General features: G+C 41.6%; 1 protein-coding gene across 19 annotated transcripts in view; it reads left to right on the forward strand.

The window, feature by feature from the left end:
* Positions 1-14,512, forward strand: part of LOC150075038 (uncharacterized) — a 595,491-nt gene that overhangs the window by 54,913 nt on the left and 526,066 nt on the right. For 18 of the 19 annotated variants that reach the window (XR_016547877.1, XR_016547878.1, XR_016547879.1 and 15 more), the window contains exon 3: positions 11,223-11,442. Coding sequence is in view for 16 of the 19 variants with exons in the window: in XM_090388652.1 (XP_090244778.1) it covers positions 11,223-11,442 (220 nt within the window). In the remaining 3 variants the exon portion in view is untranslated. The remainder of the gene's footprint in view (positions 1-11,222; positions 11,443-14,512) is intronic. The other variant, XM_090388651.1, reaches the window with a different exon arrangement.

Consider the following 14,512-nt stretch of genomic DNA (forward strand, 5'->3'; position numbering starts at 1 on the left):
TTTTACACAGAAAAGAAAAGTTTTGAGGAAAATACTAATAGAATAGAATAGAATATAATCTTTAATTGCAGCAATGATAGACATACAATTAGTCCTGTCACGGCATGGTGGTGCCAGGGGTTAACAAAACATATTTACAAAAGAGATACACATGAGAAAAAAAGATAAATCAGATTATTAACAAAGCACAGTTTTACATTTTCAGTTCGACGAGGATACCCTTCCTGTATTTTTTATTATTGACCACTTCTTGGAGGTCCCCGTCGATGGCTTGCAGTGAGGGCAGCATTTGCTTTGGCAGGAATCTGTCGGTTAGTACTAGCCGGTTACGGTTTGCTAGCAGCTGTGCTGAAGACCGGAGATAAGGGGGAGGAATGCGCCAAGAGCAGTGATCCCAGAAGTTCGGCTCTGTAATTTTACTGGTGGCCATCTTGATGGTGAACAGCAGCCTTCTTTCTCCGATGTAGGACCGGAGCCTGCGTAGGTGAAGAGCTTCTGCTAACTGCGTTGATCTGAGAGCTGGGGGAAGGTGGAGTTTGCTGTTGGCCCATTTTAGAAGCCAGAATTCGGCAGAGAATATCCTTTTAATGTTGGATTCGGCGGCCGATGCCCATATCTCTGAAGCATACAGTATTGTCTGGTAAAGGATTGATACGATGTATCTTTTTACCAGTTGTGGGTCGGTGGTGTGGAGCAGCTGTTGTTTGGCGACCCAGCGTAGTGAATTCAGCCTCGACTGTATGAGGTTTATGTGATCGTTGAAAGATAGTTTGGAGTCGAAGACGACCCCCAGATCTTTGTGTGTTTGAACACTTGGAAGTGAGGAGCCGTTAAGCACAGGCTCCAACGTTGTTGGGCTGTCCTTTAGAGAATAAGTTATATGTGCCGATTTTAGGGGGTTGATTCGGAGGTTGAAGGTATTGAGGTAGTCAGCCATGTCCTGCAGTTTGCTAGTGATTTGCTGAGTGATTTCGGCTGCCGAGTTGGATGGCGATATTCTAGTAAGGACATCGTCAGCATATGTGATCCAATTGCATTTATTGGTCACAAATGGCACCATGATTGCTGAGAAGAGAATGCCAGACAGGACCCCCCCTTGAGGTACACCGGCAGTTATGTGACGCGTGAAGGTCTTTGTTCCGATCTTTAGAACAAGGGTCCTCTTCGATAGGAGAGATTCTAGGAACCAGAGAACATCGCCGCGAAAATTGAAGTAGTTTTCTAAGAGACGTAGGAGATGAGGTATATAGATGGCATCAAAAGCGGAATAGATGTCAAGATATATAACTGACAATTCCTGTCTTTGTTCAAAGGCATCTAAGATGTGCAGAGTGGTTGTTGCAAGGTTAGTTATAGTTGACCTTCCTGATATCCCATACTGTATTTGCTGAGGACTGTCACGGAGAATTTGATGGGTGACAGACGGTAGCAATGCTTTCTCCAGAATTTTTGGCAATACAGAGGCGCAAGCGATGGGCCTATGTTGGCTTGGGAGCGTCGATTGTTGGTGCTTAGGAAGGGGCCAGACAGAGTACCTGTTCCACTGGGGTGGAAAGAAGTGAACTTCGAGGCATCTGTTGTATAGGTTGAGGAGTGAGTCGATGATGAAGACACTTAAACATTTGATTATGAACTGGGGGATGCCATCGTCACCGGTGGTTGTTGTAAGAGGGAGAGTATTAATGGCCTGCATCAGTTGGTGCTTAGAAATTCGGATCGTAGCGAGACTATCAGTGAGATGAGAGCGGTTGAGGAGTGGCCGATTAGGTAGAACTGGAGGTTGATTAGAAAATCTGGAAACGTAGTTGAGCCAGTCAATTGGGTTGATGTTGCTGGAAGAACTAGCCTTTGTTCTGTAGAATGGTTTCCCCCTTTTTAGGGTTCTTTCGAGGTGCTTTTTAATTGCAGCTGATTTGTTTCTGTTGAATTCGGCCCTGGCTTTGGAGAATGAAATGTGATCCTGGACATCGCCGGAAGCTTTCCACTTGGCGTGTAGTAATTGTTTGTAGTGGAAACTTTGGTTGAGCTGGGGAGTCCACCATGCTCTGAAGCGTGGAGTAATGGTGACTGTCTTGGTAGCGGTGTGAAGGGCTATGGTATTGATCCATTTGGTCATTAAATCGATTGCGAGGCTCAGTTCACATCCATCTAAGATGTTCCATGGGACTGTGGATGCGGCTTCAATGCAGAGTGCTGGATTCAGGAATTTTGGAGCGGTGACCTTTTTCACAGATTTAGTTTTGGGGGTATTGAAATATTTTTTGGGTAGGAGAGCTGTAAATATGATTGGTTGGTGGTCTGATTGAAACATGTCGGCTGTGGTTTCTTCGAGTTGGCATGTTGCTGAGGAATAGACTATGTCCAGTAGGTTTTGGTCTCTCGTTGGCTGGTAGTTAACTTGGAATATTTGGATTGATTGGAGAGATTCGGTGAGATGACTTTTGAGGTGTTGGGTAGATGGCGGAAGATTGAAGTCCCCACATACGATGTGAGTGGCTGCGGGGTGGAGATTATTTATTAACCAGTTAGTGGCTGCGTCAATGGCCATCATAGTTGGTGTTGGAGGAAAGTACAGGGATGCGATGTCAATAGTGGTACCTTGATGTTCCAGAGTTATCATTAAGGCTTCCACATCTTGAGAGATACTTGAGACAGAGTGTACGATGGAGAACTTTGTCGTATTGAAAATTATAGCAACTCCACCCCCTCTGCGGTTATCGCGAGAGGCAGCCAGTACATGAAAGCCTGCAGGAATGGAGCAGCTGATATTAGCGTTAGTAAAGGCATATGATGCAAGAAAGCAAGCTTATGCAGCATCAGCCAAAAAAAAAAAAAAAAAAAAAACCGCTCCCATTTCATCCCTCCATTCGTTCCAAATACCTGTCCAGCTGAGCCTTAAATTTATTTAGGCTGTCAACTTCCACAACAAAGGATGAAATCTGTTCCACCAACCAACTACCCGCTGGCTAAAGGCAAACTTCCGCACATCTATCCTACATCTGTCTTTCCTCAATTTGAATTTATTCGTCGTAGATGACAGCTAGGTGTCCATACGCTTCACCTCTCGTTCCAAATCATTCCACAGGTGTTCAATTGGATTGAGGTCAGGCGAATTTCGCAGCCATTCGAGATGAGTGTTATCTTCACTATGTTCCTCGTAGCACTTTCATACAATACAATACAATATCTGTCTGGTTCGCCTCTAACCACGTTTCAGCGAGGCACAATATGTCTAGTGAGTTTGAGAGTAGAATCTCTTCCAGTGTATTAAGTTTATTTCTTAAGGACCTGATATTCTGGAACATTACGCGGATGGTAGGCGAGGTTGTAATGCTTATCCTCACGGGAGGGAGCCTTGCTTCTCGGCTGTGAACAAGTAGAGGCTCTCGATAATGAGAGATCAGGACAGGGATGAGGCGACCTCGGGTTCTCTCGCGTTGGAGGATGGTATTACCAACCTTGGGCGGAGTTTGTTACAGTATTTTGGTGTGGGAAGATTCTGGTGCTGGCATCCTTTCTGGCAGGCAATTATACTCGCCAAGTCAGCTGGGACTGCGGTGGGAGTACTTTTGTCGGATCTGAGTAGTCGCTTTAGGTTTCGAGGTTGATTGATAGTGAACAAATGGCCTGATCCTCGTTCCAACAGGCCAAATGGCGACGCTCCCTATCAGTTCTACTTGCTGTCGGCTACAGTCAATTTTGAATGCAGCATATTGTTGACTCCTAGTTTGTAGTTTATGTACAGTTGGCCGTAGATTCAACTCTTCATATATAACCTGTTTGACTAGTTCAGGGGTTGTGCATGGATCCAGTCGAGATACGAAAAGGCTGGTTGTACTGTTTCTGGTAGTGTCTTGAGTCCTGAAAGCTCGTAGCTTGGAGTTTATTGCTATGCCGTATTTTATAGAGTTTCTCTGAGTGCGGGTTTCTTGTTTGATATCACCGTTTAGTGAAGCTGCTACAGATTGGGCAGTGCTGTTATCGTGGTTGCCATTCGTCTGATTTTGAATTATGTCGATTGAGCTCGCTTGGGCGTTGACGTGGCTTGATGAGATTGTCGGTATATTTTCTTGCCTGCGTTGGGAAGTTAGCGATGGGTTTAGGTCACTGTCAGGGAATGAAGTTTGGAGGGAACTGTGCGATTTTATCGCGGTGCATGTTAGAGCTTGACCCTTGATGGTTTTGCCACTATTGCTCACCTCGGTGGCCAGGATTTCTGCGTATGACTTATCCCGGGGGGACTCTGAAGGTTGCGCATCATGGATGTTTCTTAGGGCTGTGCAGCCATGTTGGGGTGATGCTGATGTATCAGCACATTTGCACGTCATGCTTTCCAGTGTGTGAGAGTTGGCTTGCGGACTGGCATTGATTTCGTGACTTGTTAGGCAACTAGTTATTTTCTCTATGAGGACTTCCACTATTTCGTTGATTTTGCTGTCAAAGATTTGCTTTAGGGATGACTTTAAGTATTGGATGTTAATTTCTAGTTCGGTTTGGCACCCTTCGGACCTCCGCGCAGGTGCGCCTTGGCTATTTTCAGATATTGGCATAATATAAGCTGTCTGAGAGGTTGTTGAAGGTGCATCGATGCTTACATGCGATGTGGTGAGGTTTAGGTGGCCTGGTGTTGGTCTGTAGGAGACGTCAGTATGAGGCGTTATACAAAGGGTACTAGGAAAGTTTTGCAATATGACGCAACAATGAATCACAGGAAGCTGCTCATTGCTGCATGTTGAGACATGTTCATACATGCATAGTAGCCGCCGCGCCAAGTCGATGGGCTCAGTTATTCATTAGTAGTGAGAGTGTAAAGTGCTTGCGATGGCATCGTGGTCACGAAATGAGATAAGGACAGTTTTGCGGTATAATTTCGTGCGTGGTTTAACCATAGACCAGTGCTTAGAAGAAATGACTCTTGCACTAGATGATGATTGTCCACATCGTACAACGATATTCAGGTGGTATAGAGAATTCCAAAGGGGAAATTTCACTCTGGAGGATTCTGAGAGGCCGGGAAGGCCACGAACGTCAGTTACGGAGGAAAACGTTACTGCTGTGAGGAAAATGCTTGATGAAAACAGGCGAGTGACCTACCAACAGATAGAGGATACTTTGGGCCTAAATGCACCAGCAATTCGTTCGATTCTGCAAGATCATTTGCACGTGAAGAAACTTTGTTCTCTCTGGGTGCCGCATCAACTGACTGAAGAGCAGATGACACGACGTGTGACTTGGTGCCGGGAGATGTTAAAAAAGTTTGATAAGGGACAATCTCGGTATGTGAACAACATCGTGACAGGTGACGAGACTTGGCTGTACTATTACGATCTGCCGACCAAGGCTCAAAACAAAGTTTGGGTCTTTGATGATGACGACACACCCGTAATTGTCAGAAAATCCCGATCTGTACAGAAGAAAATGATAGCTGTATTTCTCAAATCGAGTGGAATTGTGGAACGTGTCGTTTTGGACACACAGAAGACAGTCACAGCTAAGTGGTATACTGAACAATGCCTGCCTAAAGTCATTGGATCTATGAAGAACCTGCGGCCAGTCAAGAATGGACACCTGGTACCTCCATCACGATAATGCTCCAGCTAACCGTGCCAAAGCCTGCACCGAATATTTGACCACGACAGGACTGAAACTTCTCGAGCACCCTCCCTACAGTTCAGACCTTGCTCCCTGCGACTTTGCACTGTTCCCGCATGTGAAAATGAAGCTAAAAGGGAGGCGGTTTTCCAGTGATGAGGACCTTCTACGGGCTTGGGACAACGAGTGTGCTTTACTCCCTAGTGAAACTTGGCAGAACTGGTTTAAAGATTGGTTTCGGAGGATGGAGAGGTGTATTGAATGTAGAGGAAATTACTTTGAAAAAATTAAATAAACAAAGCTGTATTGCAAAACTTTCCTAGTACCCTTTGTATCTGTAACGGTGGTGTCAGTCTTGTAGGTATTATCGCTCATATTTTTTTGCAGCTTGGCATAGTGCTGAGTATTATCTAGTGGTGACGCGACTTCCGTGAAATCTACCTCACTGGGCTGTTTTTGCTTCGTGCTGTGCGTGGCGAGTTCTGTGAGTTATTGTTGGAAATTTTCGGGTTGTCCTTGTGGCCTAATGAGCGTAGCTTCTTGCAGCATGATCCCTTGAATTTCAGCCTGGCTGCCATGGAAAGTTTCTTCCAGCTGGATGGGGATAGGCCCAAACATCCGGGACAGATGAGGTTATCACAGCTGGTACAGAGGATGACGTCAACAGCCAAATGATAGCAAAGGGCACATTTCTGTGTCGAGTTTAGAGGTTTTCCATTTCTGCTCATATTTGGGAGGAAAGCAGTAGCGATATTCAATGGACAGGCGTTTGCGTAGTCTACGTGGATGTCTTGCTGTGAGTTGGCTTCGGGCTAGGGGTTGCGAAATTTCCGCACAGTCGAATAGTACGGCAAGCAGAGTAAGCGGGAAGCTGAGTGAAAACAAAGGGTGCACTTCAATCTAATGCTGTGATCAGAAAGTAAGCTTTTCAGCACCCGGGGCTATGGCTGGTGAACAAAGGCTGGCAGAATACAACGTGCTATAGCATTCTTATTCGTTTGCAGTGATACAAATATGGAAAAACAGTAAATTCTATTTACTTGATTCAGGCGGCAGGATGAAAGCTTCGTTGTCATGAAAACTCCACGGACACAAAAACGGTTGATAGTTATTGTCCAAACTAAGAAGCAAATTTTAGTGGGAACGAGCCAGTATCATTCAAACCCCAGATTCTTATTTTTAAATTGAAATAGTGAAACCGCTAAGCCTAATTATCAACAATGCGTATGTGATTACAGCAAAACGCGTTAGCATGCAGTCAGCAGAATGCTAAGCCTAATGAGATTAAGTAGATAACGAGGGGGTTCTCACAAGATAACTCTGGTAATGACAAAATTTTCTCACCCACATAATCCGCTTACTTAGTTCTTTCAGCTGGCACACTTTCCCAGTGGAAGAAAACACTTTAAACACATTAAATAATTCAAAATTCAGGAGCTCGAGAAATCGTGGCTGCACTGAATGATGGCCATATATATATATGACCTTCTTCCACTGATTGGAAATCCTATCCATAGTTTTGCTTATGATAGCACATTGCTTCAACTTGTTGAATCTTGACTGACTGCTCATTTCTTAAATGCTGATCTCCAAGTAGTTCTCCAGTGGGGCAAAGATAACTTAGTTAATTTTAATCCTGCCTTATATCTCATAAAAAGGAATCTACTCCCTCTTATGATTATCTTTCAGTGACACTCGTATCTGATTGGTCCCCTTGATATTGATGGTTCGACTGTTGATGATCCTGCTCAGAGGCGCCTCCGTAGCCAGGTGGGAAGGAGCAGCAGTGCATAGCACACGCTTCTTGATTAGACCGGGGTTCGAGCCCGTCACCACCAAATACAGAGGATGCGGAAAGGTCAGGGAACGACCACCGTATATTCCGGAGCAATATGGCCTTAGTTGCTAATGCTCCTAAAAACCAAATAATAATAATAATAATGATGATGATGATCCTGCTCAGATAGCAAACAAACTGAATGAGTATTTCGCATCTAAATTCACACATGAGGAGTTATTAAGGTTTGAAAATGGCAGAAGGTTATCAAATTGTAGCAGGGTGCTTAATGATGTAATAAATGAGAGCAAAGTGGAGGAGAAATTGTTGAAGTTAAGAAAGGCACCTGGGATGGATAGGATCTATCCAGTTATATTAATATTAAAGGAGGCGGCAAAGCAACTAAGCAAACCCTTAGCCATAATTATGAGAGCATCCTTGGACTCAGGGGAGGTCCCCATGGACTGGAGATGTGCAAATGTATCCCCAATTCACAAAGGGGGTTCGAAGGGTGACCAGTTAGTTTAACTTCTATTCTGGGTAAAATAATGGAGTCACTGGTTAAAGATGGACTGCAGCAATAATTCAGACACAGCATGGGTTTGTTAAGGGAAAGTCTTGTCTGACAAATTTGATAGGATATTATGATGTGGTTACAAAGGAACTGGACAAAAAATAATTTTGATATCATATATTTGGATTTCAGGAAAGCTTTTGGCACTGTTGTGCATGGAAGACTATTGTACAAATTGGAGCAGAATGGTATTAAGGGTAAGTTGCTACAATGGATAAAAAGATGGTTGAGTGGAAGAAGACAGAGGATGGTAATCAATGGGTGCTGCTCTTCGTGGACTAATGTTATTAGTGGAGTCCCACAGGGTTCAGTGTTATTTTGTATATTTATCAGTGATATTGATGAAGGTATATCAGACTTAGTGTCGGAGTGTGCAGATGATACAAAGGTTGGCAGGGTTATTAATGACAGTAATGGCAGTGTACTACTGCAACAGGATCTAGATAATTTGGGCAGATGGGCTAAGAAGTGGCAACTGAAGTTTAACCTTGACAAATGCAAAATACTGCATATGGGTAGAAGTAACCCCAGAGAAACATAGCAACTGTGTGGTACTACACTTAAGGTGGTAGAAAATGAAAAAGACCTGGGAGTAATTGTGCAGGCAGATATGAAGTTTTCTGAGCAATGCAGACAGGCGGCCAGGGCAGGTCATGGTGTTTTGTCAATGATATATAGGAATTTTGCTAGCAGGGAAAAGGAGGTGATTGTCCCTCTTTATAAGGCAATGGTCAGGCTACGCTTTGAGTACTGCATACATGTCTGGAGGCCTCATTTTAGTGAGGATGTAGATTTGCTTGAGCGTGTATAGAGAAGGGCAGCAAGATTGTTGAGGGGAATGAAGGGATCCTTTTACCAAGAGAGGCAAATTTCTGCAAATTGCAGTGGCTGGAGACTAGGCACCTGTGCAGTGATCTGATTGAGGTGTATAAGGCATTGAATGGGTTGAGCATGCTGAATTCTGATGGGATCCTTCCACTTGTTCAGATTACGAACCTAAGGGGGCATAAATTCAAATTAAGAAAAGACAAATGTAGAATAGATGTGCGGAAATTTGCCTTTAGCCAGTGGATGTTAATTGCTGGAACAAACTTCCATCTGTTGTTGTGGAAGTTGAAGTCCAAATAAATTTAAGGAAGAACTCGACAGGCATTTGGAGGGAATGGTGTCCCCCCCCCCCAATTGGCTGATGCTGCATAAGCTTGCTTTCTTGCATTACATGCCACTACTACCACTACAATTTTTCGACAAGATTACATATATTTATTAGGGATTATTCTGATTTTTTGATCTCTTGGTATATGCATATCATAAATATTGCTTCCTCTGCATCTAAAAATCTAGGTTTTCTCTTTCATTTTTGGACATTATTTCTAAGCAACTACTCACTATGTACAAATCTGCCCTACTAGGGAATGTGTTCCTACATCTGGGGGGTGCACGTAAAACTTCTCTCAGGCTTCTGGACTCCATTCAGAAAGGGTAGTCAGATTGATTCATGAGCTATCTCTTACAAAGTTTCTTCATTCTTTGTTTCGTAGTTGTACTGTTTCTGCTGTATGCCTTTTCTATAGATACTCCTTGGGCATCAGCCTTCCAAACCAGTCTGCAGGCGCAACCAGTCAATATCCATATCACTGTCCAACTTCAAACTCACAGATCCAACTTTTCTTTTTTTATCATTTATCCCTTCAACTTTCATATTCTGGGGAAACCCTTCACATATATTTCCTGGAAATGGCAGTCCCCAGAAATTCAAGTCCTATGTGAACAAGTATGTTCTGTTTCCTTGACGTTCAGCGCACACGAGGTACTAGTACTATAGGTTCTTCTAATACCTTTCGTGTTTGGAGTTTCATTTAAAAAAAAAAAAAAAAAAAAAAAAACATGAAGGCTGAAGTGGTGAAAATAAAACTACTCAAGATACAACCATAACCATTGCTTTATATAGTGTCTAAGGATTCCCTTAAATCTTATTTCCTTGTGTTTCTGTATTGAGAATTTCTGCAAAGCAAGCACACACAGCATCAGCCAAAAAAAAAAAAAAAAAAATAAATAAATAAATAAAATCCCTTTCCATTTCACCTGTCCACCCCCTCCAAGAGTTTGTCTAGTTCTTTATTTAATTTATTCAAGCCATCCACTTTCACAACATCAGACAGCAATCAACTGCCCATTGGCTAAAGGCAAACCTCCACACATCTGTTGTGCACCTGTCCTTCCTCAGTTTGAATTTATGTCCCCTCATGTGTGTAGTCCGAGTAAGAGGGAGGATCCCATCAGCACTGAGCTTGCACAATCCATTCAAATCTTTAAACATCTCAGTCAGATTGCCTTGCAGGTTCCTAGTCTACAAATGTTTCAGTTTGCAGAACTGAAGCCTTTATTGGTAAGAGCACCCCTCTGTTCTCCTCATCAGTCTCACTTTCCTTCTCTGTACCTGCTCCAAGAGCTCTACATCCTTTGTAAATTGAGCCCTCCAGACCTGCATGCAGCACTCAAGGTTTGGCCTAGCCACTGCCTTATATGATGGAATAATCACCTTATCCGTACTAGCAAAATTCCTGTATGTCATTGACAAAACCCCATGTTCTGTAACATTTGGCTACAAATGTTTCAGTTTGCAGAACTGAAGCCTTTATTGGTAAGAGCACCCCTCTGTTCTCCTCATCAGTCTCACTTTCCTTCTCTGTACCTGCTCCAAGAGCTCTACATCCTTTGTAAATTGAGCCCTCCAGACCTGCATGCAGCACTCAAGGTTTGGCCTAGCCACTGCCTTATATGATGGAATAATCACCTTATCCGTACTAGCAAAATTCCTGTATGTCATTGACAAAACCCCATGTTCTGTCTTTGACAGCTTATCTGCACTGCACAGAGAACTTCTCTGCCTAGTTATCTGACTAATCTGACTGCCCAGTTACCTTCTGGTCTTTTTCATTTTCCACTACTCTGAGTGTAGTGTCACTCAGCTGTTACTTTAGTCTTGGGTCACTGCTACCTGTATGCAGTACTTTGCATCTGTCAATATCAAACCTCAATTGCCATTTCTCAGTCCAGTTGCCTATTTTTTGTAGATCCTGTTGCATATAAATGACTATAGCTTTGCATATACATGACTGGATCTGCAAACACTAAGCATATTTGTATATACTTAGTGTTGTGTTATTTTAAAAAGTGCTGTTTTAAATTATGTAAGTTAAAGTTCCATAATGTTCTCATTTTGGGATTTTTAATATAACATTAAAATTATATCTAGTTCTTGTTTTTCTTTTTTAGCAGGTTCCTGTGTCGTCCAGTAGCCAAGCTCAAGCATCTCTCTTAGCACCTGCATCATTACATTTACCACTCTCCTCATCTGCTGGTTTAGATACCACTCAGTCAAGACAAATAGTTCCAGCTCCAAGTGGAGATAGCCAAGCCTTAGTTCCTGTATCTGTTTCAATACCAACAGAATCTCACAGTGGTAGCCATTCACATCTCCAGGATAGCCCACAAGGTAAATATGTGGTTCGTATCAAAACACACATGCACAATATTCAGTTGGACCTTGATTATTTGAGGTGAATGGAACTGAGACTGCTGGATAACAGAAACCCAGTTACTTTACCTATTTATAAGGGCCTGAGAATTAACATCACTGTTGTGATTTGTATGTGTATCACTGAAAATATATATATGAGTCATTTAGTCTGTTAGCCAGTAATTTTGTCACTGGCCCTAGTTCAGCTCAATAATATTGATTGTGTGTTAATTGTTGGTTGAATATAAACATAATTTCTCTGCCCTCCTAAATAGAGACAAATTTTTACTTGGTATGGTTTTTGAAGTGATTTTTATAGCTTTTGTAATGTGTGCAAAACCAGTCAGGGGCCATGCCACTTATTATTTCTATTTTAACTTGTAGTATCGGTTACATGGGACCTGACTAGTCAGCTCATTGAAGCTTGGAAATATATGTTGATTTCTAGGTGGATTGCTTGCTCTAACCTTCCCACAAGTGATGTAAAATATCTGTAGGCTTACATAAATAAATTCTATAAATATCTGCAGCAATTTTGAAAATTTTATTAAGTGCTGCTAAACGATTCATTATTATTTACACATAATAAACAGAGGTATTCACTTGGGATAGAGAACTGGTAACATGTGACATGTGTAATTTTCAGATGTACCAAATTTGAAATAAATTTTGCAAAAATTTGAAAATAGGAGTGAATAATGGCATGTAGTGCACACACACGATTGTAAGGATTTAGGCAAATATGTATTTTTATTAATGATAGCATAATGGAAAAAGCATGCATAAACTTAAAAAAACAAAAAAAAATTTTTTTTTTTTTTTTAGTTCAATATGGCAACCATTTTGATCTTTATAAAATTGTTGTATTTTGGGTTTACTCTTGTTCTGTGTCACCTTTTTTCACTTTCTTATTCCCTGGGTATTTTCCATTCTATTTGGAAATTTTCTCACATCCAGCTAGTTCCTAAAAGGGTGACAAATCCCTCTTATCCCATTGTGCTTCTGCTCTTTCTAAAGTAATGGAAAAACCTAGTAACCACTAACTCTTAAACTACCTAGAAACCTTCTATCTGATTAATGATTGACAGTGCTGATCCACTGGTGATATACTGGATTATGTTATCCACCTGTCCACAGGTGGGTAACATAAGCTTTTAATTGTGTTTGGTGAAAAGGTGTTCTAAATAAGTTTCCAACTTATTTGCCAACTTTTTTTTTTTTTTTTTGTAGTAGGTGCTTTGGCAGCACCTACTAAATTTTTCAGACTGACGTAAAACCAGTTGGTAATGGAAATGATGCAAAGGATGTCACTTCCTAAGTGACACTAACTCAGTCACTAATGTTGATTCAGTAAAGTAGCGGGTGTGAGAATAAAATGTTATATTATTCATACTAAATATTTTGGACTGAAGTAAAACCAATTGTTGATGAAAATGCAATACGCAAATGACGTTAACTCAGTTACTCATGTTGATTTGGCCGAGTAAGTGGCAGGTGTGAGCATAAAATGTTACATCATTCATAACTTGCAATTCTAGCTGTTCGATTTTAAATGGTTTTGATTTTCTTTTGGTGTCTACAACAAAGCGTACAGGGTTCGCGCTCTTTTTTTTTTTTTTTTTTTTTTTTTTTTTTTAAATTGGGTATCCAGTTCTTTCTGACCACTCACTGTAAGTGATGGTAGATAGCATTGTCTTCTAATTTATCTACTAATGCAGGTGTTCCCCAAGGTTCAGTTCTTTTCCCCACTCTTTTCCTTTTGCATATTAATGATCTTCTTCCAGTGGCCGGAAATGCTATCTGTAATTTTGCTGATGACAGCACATTGCATTCCACCTGCCAGTTTGAGAAACCCTGCTCTGCATAAACAGCTTCAACTTCTCAAATATCCATTACCAGTACCTTAACTGATTTCCAGTGGGACAAAGATAACTTAGTTAATTTCAGTCCTTCTAAAACTCAGTCCTGCCTTATATCTAGCCAAGAAGGATTCTTCTGCTTCTATGCTTACCTTCGATGACACTCTGATTTCTAGACAAGATCACATAAGCATAAGGAATGGCATAAGCATTACAAATATTGTTTCCTCTGCATCTAAAAAATTGGCTATTCTCTTATTCTGTTGATGTTACTTTTTGCCCAAACAGCTGTTTACTCTGTACAAATTGCAAATCTGTTCTACCATGGAATGTTGTTCCCACATCTGGGGAAGCACACCCAAAATCCCCCTTAGGCTTCCAGATTCCATTCAAAAGAGGACAGTTTAGTTAATTAATGACTCATCTACAACACAGTGCCTGTCTCACATAACTTTTTTTTTTTTTTTTTTGCTTAATGCCTTTTCTATAGGTACTTCCATAGGCACTATTCTTCTGAGTTGGTTTCTATACCCCTCCCTTCCAAACCAGCCTGAACATGTGGCACAACCAGTCAGAATCCTTTTACTGGCCAACTTTAAGCTCACAGAACCAACTTTCCTTCTTCTTCTGGCGTCTCCATAGCCAGGTGGTCTTCTTGATTAGACCGGGGTTCAAGCCCATGACCACCAAATACGGAGGATGCGGAAAGGTCATGGAATGACCACTGCATATCCCCGCAGCAATATTTAGTTGCTAATGCTCCAAAAAATAACAATAACCTGCTTCTGTTTTCTGGAACAGCTTCCCTTCATACATATTTCCTGAAAATTTCAATCTACAGAAATTCAAGTCAAGCCAACAAGTATCTTCTCAACCTTCAGTCCATGCATGGTAATAAGTACTATAGGTTCCTCAGTACCTCTCATGCTTGTGGTTTAAAAAAAAAAAAAAAACATGAGCAACACAGCAAGACACAGTTACTCTGAAATGTCCACAAATTCTCAAACCGTCAAGGCTCAAATGACCTATGCTTATTACTAAATACTTTATCTTTTAAGAATCCCTACAAATAGTAATCACAGGGTGCTAAATCTGGGGAATGCAGTGGCCATTCAGTGGAATTCTGTCATCTGATCTGTTGACCTGGGAACTTTTGATCTAAAAATTTGTGGACAGTTTTCTTTCTT

The sequence above is a fragment of the Mastigoproctus giganteus genome, chromosome 14 (assembly GCF_048544385.1).
Source record: "Mastigoproctus giganteus isolate SK-2022 chromosome 14, ASM4854438v1, whole genome shotgun sequence".
Lineage (NCBI taxonomy): Eukaryota > Metazoa > Arthropoda > Arachnida > Uropygi > Thelyphonidae > Mastigoproctus > Mastigoproctus giganteus.